We start from the raw sequence: 19022 nt of genomic DNA on the forward strand, positions 1-19022 counted from the left end.
ATTTTTATTTAATGGCTTTCCTTTCTCTTCTTGTTTTTGTCCTCTCCTGGAGCATAGCTTCTTTACAATCCTTTTGACTGGGTGATTTGCACCCTTTCACTGCTCACTTTTAGGGAACAACTGCAGAGTATCAGGAAAAATCATTTCTTATTGCCAATGCTGTGCAAATCAGTAAAAAGCTTTGGAAAAGCCAGTAAGTTAAAAAAGACATCCCCGCTAATGAAGAAGGCTTTGGTTTCCCAACATTAATATGACTAAGTCAGCTTCAAAATGTATGAGGCTTGGTAATACCAAAAGTGGTTACACAGTGAAATGCCCCAAAGGCAACTTATAGAACAAACATTGGTGGCAGGTATACATATGAAGATCGTCCTCTTCACACATTGAGTTAAATATGTTTAAGAAGCTGTGATTACATTTAATTCAGGAAACAGATACTCTGATGCTAAGAGCAAAAAGTCTAAGGGCCATATGTATCAAGCTAATTAGCATTCGCAAAGGCCGAAATTCTGCGAATTTCGGCCTTTGCTAATGCTAATTTTACAAATGGTGTGTATCAAACATGTTTGATGCAAAATAAGGAATAGCAAAATTTGCAATTCCTTATTTTGCGATTGCACTTAAGGAATTGCAAATTTTGCGATTCCTTATATGCAATGTATCAAACAAAAAATATTCAAAAAATGCCATTAAGGATTCGCAAATTACCACCAACTTCTAGTTGGTGGTAATTTGCGAATTCTTTTCAAAAAGCTTTTTTCCAAAAAACAAAAGGTGCCATATGACGCCCATACATGCCCTTAGGGCATGTATGTGCGCCATATGCCCCCAAATGTCTTTTTCAGGGGTGCAGCAGGGTGTTCTTGAGACACCCCTGCACCCTTGAAGAAATTCCTAATTTGCGATTAGCTAATTGCTAATCGCAAATTGCACCTTCATTCCTATGGGCCTCATGGCCCATAGAAATGAATGGGTAATTTGCGATTAGCAATTTGCTAATCGCAAATTAGGAATGGTAAAGAATCGCTATTTAATAGCGATTTTGTACATACATACCGTTTTGCGAATTCCAAATAGCGATTCCTTCAAATTCGCTATTTGGAATTCGCAAAACGGTAGTATGTTACATATGGCCCTAAGAGCCTTATTTAGTCAGCCGAGTCCCCCCCGGCCCCAGATCTTGCGGCACGGATCAACATTATTGTGACAACCTATTGCAAATTGGCTGCATTTTTTTTGCAGTTAATTTACTGACCTTCCATGGGTATATCTGTGATTTCATTTGAAAACATTGACCATATGGTAGCAGACCTCTCTGTAGTGTCCGCAATGTCCAAACTATATCACCAACTGCACCCATGCTCAATCAATCAATCGTAGATTTGTGAAGCACGCTACTCACCCGTGAGGGTCTCAAGGTGCCCGGGGGGGGGAATTGTGCCGCAGCGTGCGGCTACATCTTACCCAAAGTGCCAGGTCTTTAGGCTCTTCCTGAAGGTGTTCAGAGTGGGGGAACGTCTGATGCTGAGCGGGAGCTCGTTCCAGGTTTTTGCCGCGATGTAGGAGTAGGCTCTTCCACCCGCTCTGGCTCTGCGGATGCGAGGGGTTTTGGCCAGGGCAAGGTCGTGGAGCGGAGGGTTCTCTTGGGGGCGTGTAAGGAGACTCTTTCTTTGAGGTACTGGGGTACTGAGGTACTGGGGTCTGATGATGTGATGTTATGAGTATAACCTCCTGTCAAACCTGGCTTTTGTGGCAAAAGCACGTTTCCATTGTGGGATTTTTTATCCAATATTTTCAATGTAATAATCAAATATACATATCCCAGAATGCATTCTTTTTTAAAAGTCATGAGTGGCTGAATTGGTCACATATTACTTTAAGCTCTGTAGAATCTCTGGATCTGCATTTGTGTGCCTACAGATGTCATGGAATGCAGCATAATACATTTGATCTGAGGGTCATAAACAAAGGCAATTTACGATGATCTTAGTCCAAAGTTCTTTTTTGCCTGCATACACTTGCAGTGATCCATGTATAATGCTGGATTATACTGCAGATAGTTCACCAGGTGCAATATCCATTATCTGCACACAGACTATGGTGCACAGATAAACAACACAAGTACAACTAGTGCTTGTGTTTTTTCTGCACAGCCTACCACAATGTGTCACCAAGACATAACGCCAAGATAACGAAATGGGCCTTCGCTCCCACAAAGCAACTCCTACATCGAGAAGAAGTTGGGAAAGCGGGGAAGGCCACAGCTCTTCAGTATAAATAAACATGTGAAAGTCGCAATTTGGTATCATTCAGATGGGGTGATCTCTTTTAAGAAATTGCATTATAGAGCTATGCCCAAGGTGGGATTTTGAACTACCTACATTTGAAAGCAATTTTTTCATCAGCTTCAATTCAGCGACTGTGAATAAGAGCTTAAGCCTTTCTGCTTTCTTAAAATTCTTTAACAATCATAGGAGGAAGAACAAATCATTTAATATGTATTGCCTTCTAACACATAATAACAAAGACTCTTTTCAAAAGCCAGGAACCAGAGCTGAATTCCAATGTGGATCTTCAAGCACTGCTAAATATATAGAACCAACAGCCCACATCTGCAGGTCTTTAGAATACAGCCAATAAATCCCCTAAAAGCATATTGGATTCCACAAAAACGCCATGAACTACATGCACAAGATGAGAGGCATTGTTGGAGGTGCAACAAAGCTATTGTTGGATGTGTGCATATGTTTATTGAATGTCACTGTGTTCTGCCCTGGTGGAGAGAGGTTCTTGCCAAAGTGGAGACATTTATAAGTGTAGCTGCTCTATTGACCACATCTATTCTGCTTCTGAATGACTTCTCCTCAGTTGAAACTAGGCCTGGGCAGTAAATTCCGTTCCGCTCGTGGAATTTGCGGAATTTGGGTAATTTCACGGTCCGCGGAGAACACGAAATTGCCCAAAATTCTGCATTCTGCAACTTCGCGAAATTTCTCACAATGCGTGTTCGCAAGATATTTCCGCAAACAGCAATAGCGAACAGGAAAAAAGCATCGCAAAAATGCAATTCCACGCGTTCACGGAATTTCTGCATGCTCGTGGATATTTTTTACAGTGTCGCAGAGATTTGCGTAACGCGATTGCGCAAATTCCACCCACCCCTAGTTGAAACCCCAAACACATTTGGAAGCTCTGGTAGTAAGAGATAAATTGTCCTCCAGAACCGTGAGTCACTGAGGATTGTGTAAGGAACTCACCGGATCTCTAGCTTAACAAAGCAGGCAGCCCATAATTAGTCTGGGAAGATAAGAACACATTTGGCTATATCTGGTCCAACCGCGTGCATAACTGTCTAGGTCAATGTAATATTGTAGGAATTAATTTAAAATGTATGTATGGACGTATGTGGTATTTGTGTAGTGAGAACCTAGCCAAAAAGGCAGCAGAGCACTGTATCGCGTCAAAGGCAAACATACAGTCAACAAGTGATAGGAGAGGTAGCTGGGTATTGGATTGTCACTGCGTTGTGATGTAATGTTCTTTGAGAGATGTCTCTTTCCTAAATTAGATCAATGTAGGGGAGGTTCTTACAGACACTGTGATGTTCAAACAGATCCTCGGTGCTTAGATGGATAAGGCTTGCTCCCTTGTTCTTCCCTATTTACACTTCTTAGTCTCCAGCCTGATGGTGGCCAGCCTGTGGGGTGCTAAGAGCCACCAAAGATGGAGCGCTTATGCACAATAAAAAACCCCATGTTTATATTTTCTTTATAGTGCTATCTATGTAATAAACATGGCTAATTATAATGAATACTTCTGATAGTTACATTTTTATATTCTTTATCTTAACTCCGGATTTTTGTTGGTTTTAGTTATAGTTGCATGTATAATACTCCTCACCTCTAAATGTATTTTACTATTGTTTATAGTAAGCAAAAATATTCAATTCTCACACAAAATTGATCAGATTTGGTCCATTATTCCCCCAACTAGATTTGGGAACACCCAAAGGTATAGCTGGAGGTGGTTTTCTCATTCCATGATATTACAGGAAACCATATCTCTAATGAGTCCATTAATAGTACGATCTATGATTATTGCCGAAAAGCAGTTATGAAGGAAGGGCGTGAAGAGTTAGCCTAATGTATTTTGGAGCTTATTAATGGGATATTTAAATGTGGTTAGATTCCTGACGTTCTTAAAGAAAGGTGGGTCTCTCCTCTGTTAAGATAATCCTTGTTAAATGATATAGGCCTGCAAAACTATTGTCCCATCTCTAACATTCTTTCATATTCCTATTGAAATAGTTGAACAAGTCAGCTTGCAACCAACTGCAAGATTTTATTGAGGAAAACAAGTTTCTTGGGGAGCAGCAATCAGAATTTCGTCCTTGGAGGAGACCGGATTGGCTCGGTGTACATACATCTATTCTCAGTATCGACACTGCTGATCCTATGCTAATGATGCTTCATTTTTTTTGTAATGAAATATTTTTATTGAAAGTTCATTTTACAGTATCGTATATACGTAAAGTGTCTATATGATTTCATTTTACTATCATTATCTTAACTCATATTCTCAAATATACATAATAAATCAATACAATATAGTTCAATTAAATGAAAGTAGAGTGTATTACTTGAAACGATGGAATAAAAGCACATATTACACAAAACCTTATAAATAAATTACACATCTCAAATTTAAGGTAAATGACCACCTTCTATTTCATTTTGATTCTCTGCTGACTTGTTTCCTATAGATTTCCAACGGGTCCTAAATCTTCTATAGGAGCCTGATCGTACAGCATAACGTTTTTCCATTTCTCGGATTTTATACAATTTCGACTGCCAGTGGTAAAATGTAGGTATACTCTCACTCCACCAATTCTGCAATATTAGTGATCTTGCCACAAGTGCTAAAATATATAGGCCTTCCGCTTGTGGAGTGCTAACAGTTATGTTTGGGGAATATTCCAGAGTTGCAATATGTCTATCAATGGTTGTCCTAGGACCTAACTTAAGTTTACAGTATTTTTCTATCTCTTCCCAGAAATATTTAATTTCCGGACATTCCCTTACAATATTGGTCCAGTTGCCTCCCCCTTCTGCTAAGCTCTGGAAACATTTGTCTTCAATCTGAGGATATATATTATGCAGAAAGACTGGGGCCCTATACAATAACCATTTATTGTGTAATATTGCATTTTCCTAAAACTGGCGCCTCCTAGAAGTATTGAATTGTGTTTAATAATTCTGTTCCAAACCGACCTTGAGACCTGGAGGCCTACTTTCCTTAGCCATTTATCTTGGGCATTTTCATACACCCGCTTATATTTATATTTGTTAGGGAATTGTAACCACCTACTTATTGATCCACGTCTACCTGTTTCCAAGAGAGCCTCACTAAATGTTAGTTTTGCCCAGAGTTTGACCAGGTCTAAGGAGCATATTATCAGGAAACTGCAGATAAAGCAGCGATAATGACCTTGATAATATGTCCTTGTGAATTCCCATAGCAGCCCAGGTTTACACCAGAACCTGGGCTGTTATGGGAATTCACTGGGGCATATTATCAAGCCCATTATCAACGCTTTAGCGGCAGTTTTCTGCTGCTAAAGCAGCGATAATTTTATCGCCTTTCTTGATAATATGCCCCTAAATTCGTTAAAAAGTGTTTTATTTGAAGGAAAGACCACTTAAGTATATTTTTTAAACGGCTCAGGCCACATTCGATTTCTGTCCATTCCTTCCAAGTATCAGAGTTACTAAAATCTCCCACGGTTAGATAGCCATTCTCTTCCCATTTCCCTGAAATATTAGGTTGGGTAAGCCTCTGTTCCCAGACCTATAGGTCTGTCAGGGGCATAGAACCACTTATTGAAGGTATATCGTAATATATGAACAGTTGTATTTTCTGTTTAAAAGACCACTGGAGGACCTTATACCACACTTCTTTGGGAATTTTCACTAATCTCATTGTGTCCGAGATTAGACATTCCTTCAGTATTCTTGTTATAAAGAAGTTTTCTGTGCAAAAGGAGTCAAGATGGTTAGAAAATCCATACGTGTTATGTGCAAATTTAGCATAGTAGAATTCCTTCAAATTGGGATGGGGCAGTCCACCTTCCTTAGTTGGATAACTTAAAGTGCCCAGTGCTAATCGTGGTGGCTAATGATGCTTCTTGACCTGTCAGGTGCTTTCGGCACCCTTAATCATTTTCCACTCACAAGCAAAGAGGAGGAGAATTTGAGGGCATCTGTTGGGCGTTAGGGGATTAGGGGGCTTGTAGCTGATTAAAGTACTTTTTCTCTAACAGAAGATGCCAGAGATTGAAATTGGGGAAGGCAACAACCAAGAACATTCCCAATGGGTTACCACAAGATTCCTATTTCTTGCCAATTGTTTTTAATCTCTATGTATGATTAAAAGACCAAACAAAACAATATCTTCTTGACTTTTACAAAGGCTTCAATACTTACTTGCTTTAATCTGTTTTTCTATTGCAAATTATTTTATATAGTATCAGATTGCCATTGTCAGAGAGAGAAACATTGAGTCTGAAATGTTGTTTACCAAATTATTTCCCCTATTGGAGTTAATAATAGAAAATGTATGGTCAATGGAACAATATTTTTGTAGGTTTGCCAACATCATCCATGGAGCCATGTAGAAGTGACCTCAATGATATAGGCCCCAGAGATCAATGGTGGAGATCATGGTGACATCCACCATGTGGGCACTTGATGGAAGCCACACTGACAATTTCCCCCACATGCTTATGACAATTACTCACCAGGATGGGGCTCCAGCAGATGCAGGACACCACCATGATTCCCACCAGCTGCACGACCATCTCGATGTCATGGGACTTGGCCCGACGGGTGCATTTTCTCTTGCGCCACCTGGCACGTACCAGAGTCAAGCCACTCACAGTGTTACAGACAAGCGCCACAAAGAGCGAGGCCAGCCCCAGTAGCGAGAAGAGCAGCGCAAAACTGATCTCTCTCCAGTTTGACGTTGGGCTGACATGGATGAAGCACCATGTCCCCGGATACTGCATATCATATCGGCCGAAGCTCAGCATAGGAAGAAGAGCAATGAGCAAGGCAGAGGTCCACAGGCCCAGTAGAGTGAGCTTAGTCCGCGTAGAAGTAACAATTGAAGAATGCAACAGCGGGCGGGCTACTCCGACACAACGCTCCATGGCCATGACGCAGCCCAGGAAAAGTGGGCAGAGGCCAAAGAAGACCATGCAGGCACCAAAGAACTGGCATATGGAGCCCGTCTGGTCAAGTTCCTTCCACTGCATGTGGACGGCGTAGAGGCGCAGTACAAAGGCACCAGGGATTATGTGTCCAGCAAAGTCAGTGATGACCAGGCTACTGGCGAAGAGCAGAAAGGTGGCCTTAGATCGGCGGCGGAAGCGAGCGTAGGACTTGACAAGGATAACTAGTGCAATGATGTTGGACATGGCGCCCAGCGTCATCGAGAAACTGGGCATGGCCGCGGAGCGGGATCTTGAGGAGACAGGCTGGGTGGAGACAGCCATGTCAGAGCTGCTGTCCGGAAACGCAGATGCATTGCCGAGCTCATGCGAACCGCTGCAGCAGGAGTTGTCCAAGGCATCGTATAGGCTGTGCAGGGAGAGATTCTGTTGGTGCTGGGCAAACATCTTACTGGACCCTGTTAGTAGCAGCCATGGAGCACTAGAAGAAAACATATGGAAAACTCATCAGAACCTTGGCATGGAGAGAACTGAAAATAAGGCAGAACATATGGAAATACTCTAAGAAACAAGAACAGTGGAAAGTAACCATAGCCTTAAACACAGAGAAAGTTCAACCATCTATTGAATCCTACAACTAGGATGGAAGGCATTTATGTATGCGAGATTTGAACAATGTTAGCAGGTATTTATTGATAGGAGCCTAGAACAAGGATAGGGTGCAGAAATCTATGGCAGCCTAAAACAAGGGTAGAGGCAGCTCTCTCTGTTAGCCTATGGTATGGGAAAGCCACCCACATGAGCCTAGAATGAGGATAGGCAAAGCAACCAATGAAAACCTAGACCCAAGTTAGGGAGCAGCTATTTATAAAAGTATAGAACAAGGATAGCATATGTGGATGGCAGCCATCCACATATGCTGGGGACCCCACGGGCACTCTTGGAGGGAATACTTAATGTCAATTGTGCCTGGTTGGACAGGGGAACCAGCACAGTCAGGACGTGCAAAGCATCAGCCCCTTCATTCAATCTTTCAACCGGCAGAGACTCACCCAATGGAGACTGTTCAGGGGAGGTGGGAGAGAGAGAGAGAGAGAAGAGAGAGAGAGAGAGAGAGAGAGAGAGAGAGAGAGAGAGAGAGAGAGAGAGAGAGAGAGAGAGAAGAGAGAGAGAGAGAGAAGAGAGAGAGAAAAGAGTATATAAACATTTCAAACAGTTGATTTTCTAAACATTCAGGAATGATCAAACAGCAATCAAAAATGCTATTATGCAGCCTGTTTTACTTTTGGCATAGAATTGAAAAGCGCCAACTTACATTTTAACAGTCCTTTCTGCAGGACATAGAGCGCTCTCTTCTGATTTTATCATTTGTGGAATATATCTCTGCAGCTTTCCTCATTTCTGTCTGCCGATGTGTAGTGCTCTCTCTCTCTCAGCACCTCACCTCCTCCCCCGAGCTGCTCCTGTTACCCCCTCTCCATCCATCTTACCCTTTGCTCCGGGTCTCCTACGGCCTAAGTCCTTTAGCCCGTGGCTTCCGCCCCACTCACGGCACTTCCGGGTTGGTCATTAGTGACTGCTCAGATATAGGACGTACATTTAGGACCCCTGGATCAGTGCTTAATTTGAGCCAGCGGTTTCTGGTGCTTGGCACTTACTCTTAATTGTCAGCACCAGCACATATGGTAGTCTGCCACATGGTGGCGTTGTTTACCTTATTTGCAGACGAGCACAACAACAGTTGTGTATACATTCAACATGCATTGAAAATTATACCACCCAAAACATTTGAATAGCTTTGGGGGGCTGGAAAAGTCTGAATTTTCACACTTCTAGGAGTGTGATGGTTCGTGGGTGTGTTTGTTATGTCATTGGCAGCACTGGCAGGGGCACAATTACAAATTAAGCACTGCCCTGGATGTGCGGTTGGCCAGTAAAACACTCATATCTGAGGGTCGGGAGGGGGCTTGGAGCTCCTCTCACCACACCCTTAAGTTAGAAGAAGTCTTCTGGGCTGAGGCGGGAGTTCCTTAAAATAGAAACAGAGATAATGGTCTCAGTTTGCGAAATAACAACTCTAGGATGTGAACAGAAGCTGAAACTCGACATCAATTAATATTTTGGAGGGGGGATGATGGGGCGGTTTCAATTAGAGGAAGTCGTCAGAAGACAAAACACATTAGAAAAGCATTAGGGACGGATATTAGGGTGTTTAATGGCCTCAAGCAAACCATGGAAGGCTGTACACGCTGCACAACTGTTTCTGTATCAGAAATGAGTATTTGCTGAGGGTGGGGTGACTCACAAAAAAGCAGGACATCTGAATCCCTAGCTGTTCTCCCACAAACCGGTACTGAGCTGCACATTTTGAGATTCACAGGAGTACACCTAGAAAGCTGGTCCAGGCACAGCCTCCCAGAAGTACTTCTGTGAATTTCAAGTATTCCAGTCCTTCCATTTTCCCAGTGGGATCTGTACATAATGTAAAATAGCTCCCTGGGAAAAAAGCTGCCCAAAGTGGAATTTACTTTTTTTTTTTTTGCTTTTTATTTCTCCGCAGGGAAACCCTGTTTCCTCGTGGAGTAACCCCTTCTCCTCCACCCCTTCCAAATTTGGAGGTGATCTACCCCCCTCCTGCCCTTGCTTAGGGAGTTACTGCAGCCCCTTGGTGGAGTAAATAACCATTTCCACTGAGGGTAAAAATCGGACACGAGTTTGTGATTATCCACAAAAAAACATTTCAAGGCAAATCACACCTTAATTCAACCACTCCTCGAACTTTGCTTGTGGTTTGATACCGCAGATTAACAGTAGTAAAACAATTTAGGTAGTGTTTTATTAGGCGGTTTGAACATGGGGGGCAGGGTAATGGGCGGTTGACAGGATAGAATTGTTTTTCAGCAACACTGTTTTTGTTTTGTTTTGCCAGGGCCCATCCTTGGCAGGCCCTGTCCTAATTAGAGCCCCTCATTTACACCTGTCAGGAAACCTAAAGTGGATTTATTAAAGACCTAAATAACAAGTGGCGTCTCTAGAAGTGATTTCTGGGGCGGGGGCACACAAGGAGCTATGCGTAAAATAAGTGGGGTTATGTACAATGGATATTCGAGAAACTTGCATGCACATACGTGTGAATGTAGATAGAGATGTATACATGGACATGGCAATACTTGGCCAATAGGGAAGTTGTTTTCCCTCCACATTTTTGATTGCCCCGTAGATGAGGGTTCAGATGGGCCCTGGGAGTGGACATGCTCTAGAGTGCTGTGAAAGTGCTCCGAGAAGTGTACTATGCTATTGATTTTTTAGTGCTTTAAGTGACCGGGCGATTTGATAAATCACTATTTACTACTGTGAGCCTGAAAAGGCAACGGAGGATCAGGACATGACTCGTAGCGCCTACAGAAAATACATTCCACCCACCCACGCTCCACACAATCTGATTTTGCGGAATGCTGGCCTCTCAAGTTTTGTTTTTCTCCTTCGGGAATGTGAGCGCCTCTCAGGCGTGCCCCTATGCTCATCCCTGTGCCCGTGTTTACATACCTCACCGTCTCCTCAGAGGACGTGTGCTGCAGGTAGCGTGTGCTTTACAAGTCTAGACACAGCTGGAAACCCCCAGGTCTTTGAAATCAGGTAACAAGAAATAATGACCCGCTGCCCCCAGGGTCCTTCTCTGGCTGACACAGCACCTGTGTGTCTGTGCCAGGGACTGGGGTTTCACTTCCCAAGGTGTTTGCCTTCCTGGCCAAGTGACTGTGTATTCACTACCCCAGAGGCAGTGCATTCCTTGTCACAGTGGCCCACATGCATCAAGCATTTTTGGAGTCGCAAACAGTGAGATTCCTTTAAATCGGCCGTTTGGGACTCCAAAAGTGCTTTTTGGGATGCATCATGATATTTTAGAAATCGTAACTTTTTAGCTATTTCTAAAATTGCGTTTGCTTTTAAGAAGTCGCAAATATGCGATTTCTTAAAAGCAATGCATGATTACTTTTAAAATTGCTAAATCGCAATTAGGGGGTCAAATTTACCGAGTGGTTGAACCACTCGGTAAATTTGCAAAAAGTGTTTTAAACGCTGAAAATGCATTTTTTTCAACATTCATGTTACGGACACACATGTCCTTAGGACATGTGTGTGTGAAACATGATGCGAAAAATACATTTCAGGGGTGCATGGGGGGGTCCTTTGGACCCCCCCCTGCACCCATGAAATGCATTAACAAATTGCGATTTTCAAAGTGAAAATCGCAATTTGCTAATGCCTTCCCATTGCATCCTATGGGCCTTTTGGCCCATAGGAACCAATGTGATTAGCGAATTCTTAAATTGTATTTCGGTAATTTATGCGATTCGGTAAAAATAGCGATTTTTACCGAATTGCAAAAAAAAAGCGAAAATATTCATGCATAGGCTTTTGCGATTTCTAAATTGCGAATCGTTATTTTTCGCAATTTAGAAATCGCAAAAGCCGATATTGATGCATGTGGGCCAGTGTGTGTTACCATTCGCAAAGAACTGTAAGTGCTTGGCATCACACCGTGTAAGTGTGTTCCTATTCTCAGAGGTACTGTGTTCTTTGTCTTAGTGTAAGTGTATAGCATCATATAGTGCCACAATATCCCCATTCCCAGACATTGTGCATTCCTTGTCACAGTGTAAATGTATTCCTATTGTCAGAGGTAGGGTGTTCCTTGTCACAGTGTAAGATGCATTGCATCATATAGTGTCGGTGTATTGCCCTTCTCAGACTTTGTGTGTTCCTTGTCACAGTGTAAGTGTGTTCCTATTCTCAGAGGTAGTGTGTTCTTTGTCACAGTGTAAGTGCATTCCTGTTCTTAGAGGTAGTGTGTTCTTTGACACAGTGTGAATGTGTTCTCATTCTCAGAGGTAGTGTGCTCCTGTTCTCTTAGGTAGTGTGTTCTTTGTCACAGTGTAAGTGTGTTTCTATTCTCAGAGGTAGTGTGTTCTTCTTTGTCACAGTGTAAGTGTGTACCTATTCTCAGAGGCAGTGTGTTCTTTGACACAGTGTAAGTGTGTTCCTATTCTCAGAGGCAGTGTGTTCTTTGTCACAGTGTAAGTGTGTTCTTATTCTCAGTGGTAGTGTGTTCCTGTTCTTGGAGGTAGTGTGTTCTTTGACACAGTGTGAATGTGTTCTTATTCTCAGAGGTAGTGTGTTCCTGTTCTCGTAGGTAGTGTGTTCTTTGTCACAGTGTAAGTGTGTTCCTATTCTCAGAGGCAGTGTGTTCTTTGACACAGTGTAAGTGTGTTCCTATTCTCAGAGGCAGTGTGTTCTTTGTCACAGTGTAAGTGTGTTCCTATTCTCAGTGGTAGTGTGTTCCTGTTCTTGGAGGTAGTTTGTTCTTTGTCACAGTGCAAGTGTGTTCCTATTCTCAGTAGTAGTGTGTTCTTTGACACAGTGTAAATGTATTCCTATTCTCAGTGGTAGTGTGTTCCTGTTCTTGGAGGTAGTTTGTTCTTTGTCACAGTGCAAGTGTGTTCCTATTCTCAGTAGTAGTGTGTTCTTTGACACAGTGTAAATGTATTCCTATTCTCAGAGGTAGTGTGTTCCTGTTCACGGAGGTAGTTTGTTCTTTGTCACAGTGCAAGTGTGTTCCTATTCTCAGTAGTAGTGTGTTCTTTGACACAGTGTAAATGTATTCCTATTCTCAGAGGTAGTGTGTTCCTGTTCACGGAGTTAGTGTGTTCTTTGTCACAGTGTAAGTGTGTTCCTATTCTCAAAGGCAGTGTGTTCTTTGTCACAGTGTAAGTGTGTTCCTATTCTCAGAGGCAGTGTGTTCTTTGTCACAGTGTACGTGTGTTCCTATTCTCAGTGGTAGTGTGTTCCTGTTCTTGGAAGTAGTGTGTTCTTTGTCACAGTGTAAGTTTATTTCTATTCTCAGAGGTAGTGTGCTCTTTGTCACAGTGTAAGTGTGTTCCGATTCTCAGTGGTAGTGTGTTCCTGTTCTCGGAGGTAGTGTGTTCTTTGTCACAGTGTAAGTGTGTTTCTATTCTCAGAGGCAGTGTGTTCTTTGTCACAGTGTAAGTGTGTTCCTATTCTCAGAGGCAGTGTGTTCTTTGTCACAGTGTACGTGTGTTCCTATTCTCAGTGGTAGTGTGTTCCTGTTCTTGGAAGTAGTGTGTTCTTTGTCACAGTGTAAGTTTATTTCTATTCTCAGAGGTAGTGTGTTCTTTGTCACAGTGTAAGTGTGTTCTGATTCTCAGTGGTAGTGTGTTCCTGTTCTCGGAGGTAGTGTGTTCTTTGTCACAGTGTAAGTGTGTTTCTATTCTCAGAGGCAGTGTGTTCTTTGACACAGTGTAAGTGTGTTCCTATTCTCAGAGGCAGTGTGTTTTTTGTCACAGTGTAAGTGTGTTCCTATTCTCAGTGGTAGTGTGTTCCTGTTCTTGGAGGTAGTTTGTTCTTTGTCACAGTGCAAGTGTGTTCCTATTCTCAGTGGTAGTGTGTTCTTTGACACAGTGTAAATGTATTCATATTCTCAGAGGTAGTGTGTTCCTGTTCACTGAGGTAGTGTGTTCTTTGTCACAGTGTAAGTGTGTTTCTATTCATTCTCAGAGTTAGTGTGTTCTTTGTCACAGTGTAAGTGTGTTCCTATTCTCAGAGGCAGTGTGTTCTTTGTCACAGTGTACGTGTGTTCCTATTCTCAGTGGTAGTGTGTTCCTGTTCTTGGAAGGAGTGGGTTCTTTGTCACAGTGTAAGTTTATTTCTATTCTCAGAGGTAGTGTGTTCTTTGTCACAGTGTAAGTGTGTTCCGATTGTCAGTGGTAGTGTGTTCCTGTTCTCGGAGGTAGTGTGTTCTTTGTCACAGTGTAAGTGTGTTTCTATTCTCAGAGGCAGTGTGTTCGTTGACACAGTGTAAATGTGTTCCTGTTCTCGGAGGTAATGTGTTCTTTGTCACAGTGTAAGTGTGTTTCTATTCTCAGAGGTAGTGTGTTCTTCGTCACAGTGTGAGTGCGTTACTATTGTCAGAGGTAGTGTGTTCCTTGGCACAGAGTAAATGTATTCCTATTCTCAGAGGTACTGTGTTCCTTTTCTTGGAGGTAGTGTGTTCTTTGTCACAGTGTAAGTGTGTTTCTATTCTCAGAGGTCGTGTGTTCTTTGTCACAGTGTAAGTGTGTTCCTATTCTCAGAGGTAGTGTGTTCTTTGTCAGAGTGTAAGTGTGTTCCTGTTCTCAGAGGTAGTGTGTTCTTTGACACAGTGTAAGTGTGTTTCTATTCTCAGAGGTAGTGTCTTCTTTGTAAATGTGTTCCGATTCTCAGTGGTAGTGTGTTCCTGTTCTCGGAGGTAGTGTGTTCTTTGTCACAGTGTAAGTGTGTTTCTATTCTCACAGGTAGTGTGTTCTTTGTCACAGTGTAAGTGCGTTACTATTGTCAGAGGTAGTGTGTTCCTTGGCACAGAGTAAATGTATTCCTATTCTCAGAGGTACTGTGTTCCTTTTCTTGGAGGTAGTGTGTTCTTTGTCACAGTGTAAGTGTGTTTCTATTCCCAGAGGTCGTGTGTTCTTTGTCACAGTGTAAGTGTGTTCCTATTCTCAGAGGTAGTGTGTTCTTTGTCACAGTGTAAGTGTGTTCCTGTTCTCAGACGTAGTGTGTTCTTTGACACAGTGTAAGTGTGTTTCTATTCTCAGAGGTAGTGTCTTCTTTGACACAGTGTAAATGTGTTCCTATTCTCAGAGGTAGTGTGTTCCTGTTCTCGTAGGTAGTGTATTCTTTGTCACGGTGTAAGTGTGTTTCTATTCTCAGAGGTAGTGTGTTCCTTGGCACAGAGTAAACATGTTCCTATTCTCAGAGGTAGTGTGTTCTTTGTCACAGTGTAAGTGTGTTCCTATTCTCAGAGGTACTGTGTTCCTGTTCTCGGAGGTAGCATGTTCTTTGTCACAGTGTAATTGTGTTCCTATTCTCAGAGGTAGACTGTTCTTAGTCACCGTGTAAGTGTGTTCCTATTCTCAGAGGTAGTGTGTTCTTTGTCACAGTGTGTGTGTCTATTCTCAGAGGTAGTGTGTTCTTTGTCACAGTGTAAGTGTGTTCCTATTCTCAGAAGTAGTGTGTTCTTTGTCACAGTGTAAGTGTGTTCCTATTCTCAGAGGTAGTGTGTTCTTTGTCACAGTGTAAGTGTGTTTCTATTCTCAGAGGTGGTGTGTTCTTTGTTACAGTGTAAATGTGTTTCTATTCTCAGAGGTAGAGTCTTCTTTGTCACAGTGTAAATGTGTTTTTATTCTCAGAGGTAGTGTGTTCCTTGGCACAGAGTAAACATGTTCCTATTCTCAGAGGTAGTGTGTTCTTGGTCACAGTGTAAGTGTGTTCCTATTCTCAGAGGTACTGTGTTCTTTGTCACAGTGTGTGTGTGTCTATTCTCAGAGGTAGGGTGTTCTTTGTCACAGTGTAAGTGTGTTCCTATTCTCAGAAGTAGTGTGTTCTTTGTCACAGTGTAAGTGTGTTCCTATTCTCAGAGGTAGTGTGTTCTTTGTCACAGTGTGAGTGTGTTTCTATTCTCAGAGGTAGTGTGTTCTTTGTCACAGTGTAAATGTGTTTTTATTCTCAGAGGTAGTGTGTTCCTTGGCACAGAGTAAACATGTTCCTATTCTCAGAGGTAGTGTGTTCTTTGTCACAGTGTAAGTGTGTTCCTATTCTCAGAAGTAGTGTGTTCTTGGTCACAGTGTAAGTGTGTTCCTATTCTCAGAGGTAGTGTGTTCCTGTTCTTGGAGGTAGCATGTTCTTTGTCACAGTGTAATTGTGTTCCTATTCTCAGAGGTAGAGTGTTCTTTGTCACAGTATAAATGTGTTTCTATTCTCAGAGGTAGTGTGTTCGTTGACACAGTGTAAATGTGTTTTTATTCTCAGAAGTAGTGTGTTCTTGGTCACAGTGTAAGTGTGTTCCTATTCTCAGAGGTAGAGTGTTCTTTGTCACAGTGTAAATGTGTTTCTATTCTCAGAGGTAGTGTGTTCTTTGTCACAGTGTAAATGTGTTTTTATTCTCAGAGGTAGTGTGTTCCTTGGCACAGAGTAAACATGTTCCTATTCTCAGAGGTAGTGTGTTCTTTGTCACAGTGTAAGTGTGTTCCTATTCTCAGAAGTAGTGTGTTCTTGGTCACAGTGTAAGTGTGTTCCTATTCTCAGAGGTAGAGTGTTCTTTGTCACAGTGTAAATGTGTTTCTATTCTCAGAGGTAGTGTGTTCTTTGTCACAGTGTAAGTGTGTTCCTATTCTCAGAGGTACTGTGTTCCTGTTCTCGGAGGTAGCATGTTCTTTGTCACAGTGTAAGTATGTTCCTATTCTCAGAGGTACTGTGTTCCTGTTCTCGGAGGTAGCATGTTCTTTGTCACAGTGTAATTGTGGTCCTATTCTCAGAGGTCGAGTGTTCTTTGTCACAGTGTAATTGTGTTCCTATTCTCAGAGGTACTGTGTTTCTTGTCACAGTGTAAGTGTGTTATTCTCAGAGGTACTGTGTCCTTGTCACAGTGTAAATACGTTCCTACTCTCAGAGGTATGTGTCCGTGCCAGAGTGTAAGATGCATTGCATCATATAGTGTCAGTTTATTCCCACTCTCAATGAGAGAGCATTCATTGTCACAGTGTAAGTGTACTTGTATGACACAGTGCCCGTGTAGTCGCAGTCACAAAAGGTAAGTGGTCTGCATCATATAGTGTGGATGTATTTCCATTCCCGCAGATAGTGTGTTGCTTCCCACACTGTACGTGTATTTCATGTCCTAGTGTCAGTGCGTGTCATCCGTAGTGTTAGAGGGTCCCATATTCCAGAGCTAGTGTCTACCTTGTCGCAGTGTAAATGTATTGCACATCCTAGCGTCAGTGTTCCTTGTTCTGGTGTCAGCGTGATGCTGGTCCCAGAGATTGCATGTTGCTTTTCAAGGTGTAAATGTATTGCTTATTCGAATCTAGGTGTCTTATCTTACTTTGGTGGGCTTCCTGTCCTAGTGTCAATACGCTCTCTCCCCTACCATCAGTGAGTTCCCTGCTGCAGTGTCAGTGTGTTGCTTGTCCTAATGGCATTAGAATACATCTTGTTACAACGAATGCGCTACAAAGCATTCCATTACAACACGGTCAAACGCAAACCATTACATCGCAAGTCATTACAACGACTTGCTGTAGGGGGCGCGCTGGATTTAGGAATAGTATAATTTACTATTCCTACTCCAGTTTGTGCAACAGCAGGGAAGGTGTTGGATTGTAAATCCAACACCTGCGCGCCCCCTACAGCAAGTCGTTGAAACAACTTGCGATGTAATGGAATGCGTTGTGGCGCATCTGATGTAAACAATGTCTCCCATGGCATTAGCGGGTTCCTTGCCATGGCGTGTGTATTGCATGAGCTAGTTTCAGTGTGCTCCTGGCCCACTGTCATTGTTTTCCTGTCACACAATAAGTGTGTTCCATGTTATGATGTTAACGTATATACTGTTTCAGTTGATATGTATTACCTACCTATTGCAATTGTGTGCTTTGTCCTAGTGTCAGTGTGCACCCTCATGTTATAGCAGTGTACCCCGTTACAGTATCAAGGTGTTCCCTATGTTGATGTCAGGGTGTGGTCCAGTGTCTGCGTTGACATACTTATGTCAATTACATATAAGAGGCGAATCTCTGTTTTTTTTTAAATTCTTGTGGTTTTTCAATGCATTTCGAAGGTGTTTTTAACATAAGTTAAAATCTTACTACCTTTGTCATGTATTACTCCACTTTAACCTTTGTTTTTTCCATTGAATATATATATGTTACCCAGCTTGAGCCCCTGAGTGTTCTGTAAATCCCCACATCCTCATTCCTCCTACCCAGTTTAAATAGTATTTCTGAATTTCTGGGCCCAAGCTCAAAACCACTTTATCTCAAAGGCTTCATTAGCGTCTCTTCTCGCCTGTTTCGGTCATTTTGAAGGAGGAGAATGTGGTCAATCCAAGCTTTATCCATTCTTACAGCCGTTTTGCCATACTTTATTATTTTTGGTTTGAGCTTCTGAGCTTCCTATACAGACAGCATGGGTGTAACTTTCAAACCAGTACAGATGCTCCACTGTAATAAACAGCTTTAGAAATCTCACCACAAATCCATTTCTCAATTTTTAAAACTTGTACTGCAAACAGATATCACATCCAGACAAATAGACGCCTAATGCAGTGCACTAAGGTCAGCAGTTCACCACATCACACAGAAAATGACCCATTATCCTCAATAAAGTCTATGAACATGATAACAGTTACACTTAAATTCCATTTACGCTGTTTCTAAGAATAACTCAAGCAGCACAATTTTAATGGAGGTTTGTTTTTATTTAATTCCAGAATCTAACACAACTCACTGCTTCATAATGGGTTAGTTTACTATTCTAACTCTGTCCCTTGCTTATTTGAGAGCAAGTGCTTGATAGTGGCATTAGGTGCAGGTTGAAGTTTGTGTAATATTTATGTAAGATCAAGATTTTGGAGTCTATGATTTTGCTAGTTTTTTTCTGCAGTCTGTGTTTTACATGCTTGCTTGCTGGGTGCGGAACAAATAATGCATTAGATGAATTCACGAGAAGTCTTGTAGGGCTATCTGTGAAATCTTTTTTTTGCCAACATGGCAAAACCAAAGCATTTTAAAAATGCACCATTTTGCACTTGTTTGTTCTGTGTGACCTTCTGCACCATTAAAATGTTGAGAGGTAAAATCAGGGGCCACACACAGCTCTTCCAAATAATTTAAAGCCCAATGTGCAACATTACTACTAGTGCTACTATAGTAGTGTGGACACCCATACATCCCCTGATGCACCC

The 19022-nt window shown here is 42.1% G+C and overlaps 1 protein-coding gene across 1 annotated transcript in view; it reads right to left on the reverse strand.

Moving 5' to 3' along the window:
- The window catches only part of LOC144772747 (prostaglandin E2 receptor EP1 subtype-like), a 56946-nt gene that overhangs the window by 12707 nt on the left and 25217 nt on the right, over window positions 1-19022 (reverse strand). The window contains exon 2 of the mRNA XM_078657292.1: window positions 6797-7709. Within this exon, the coding sequence (XP_078513418.1) occupies window positions 6797-7675 (879 nt within the window). The 5' untranslated portion in view covers window positions 7676-7709. The remainder of the gene's footprint in view (window positions 1-6796; window positions 7710-19022) is intronic.

This window comes from Lissotriton helveticus, chromosome 1_1 (genome assembly GCF_964261635.1).
Source record: "Lissotriton helveticus chromosome 1_1, aLisHel1.1, whole genome shotgun sequence".
Lineage (NCBI taxonomy): Eukaryota > Metazoa > Chordata > Amphibia > Caudata > Salamandridae > Lissotriton > Lissotriton helveticus.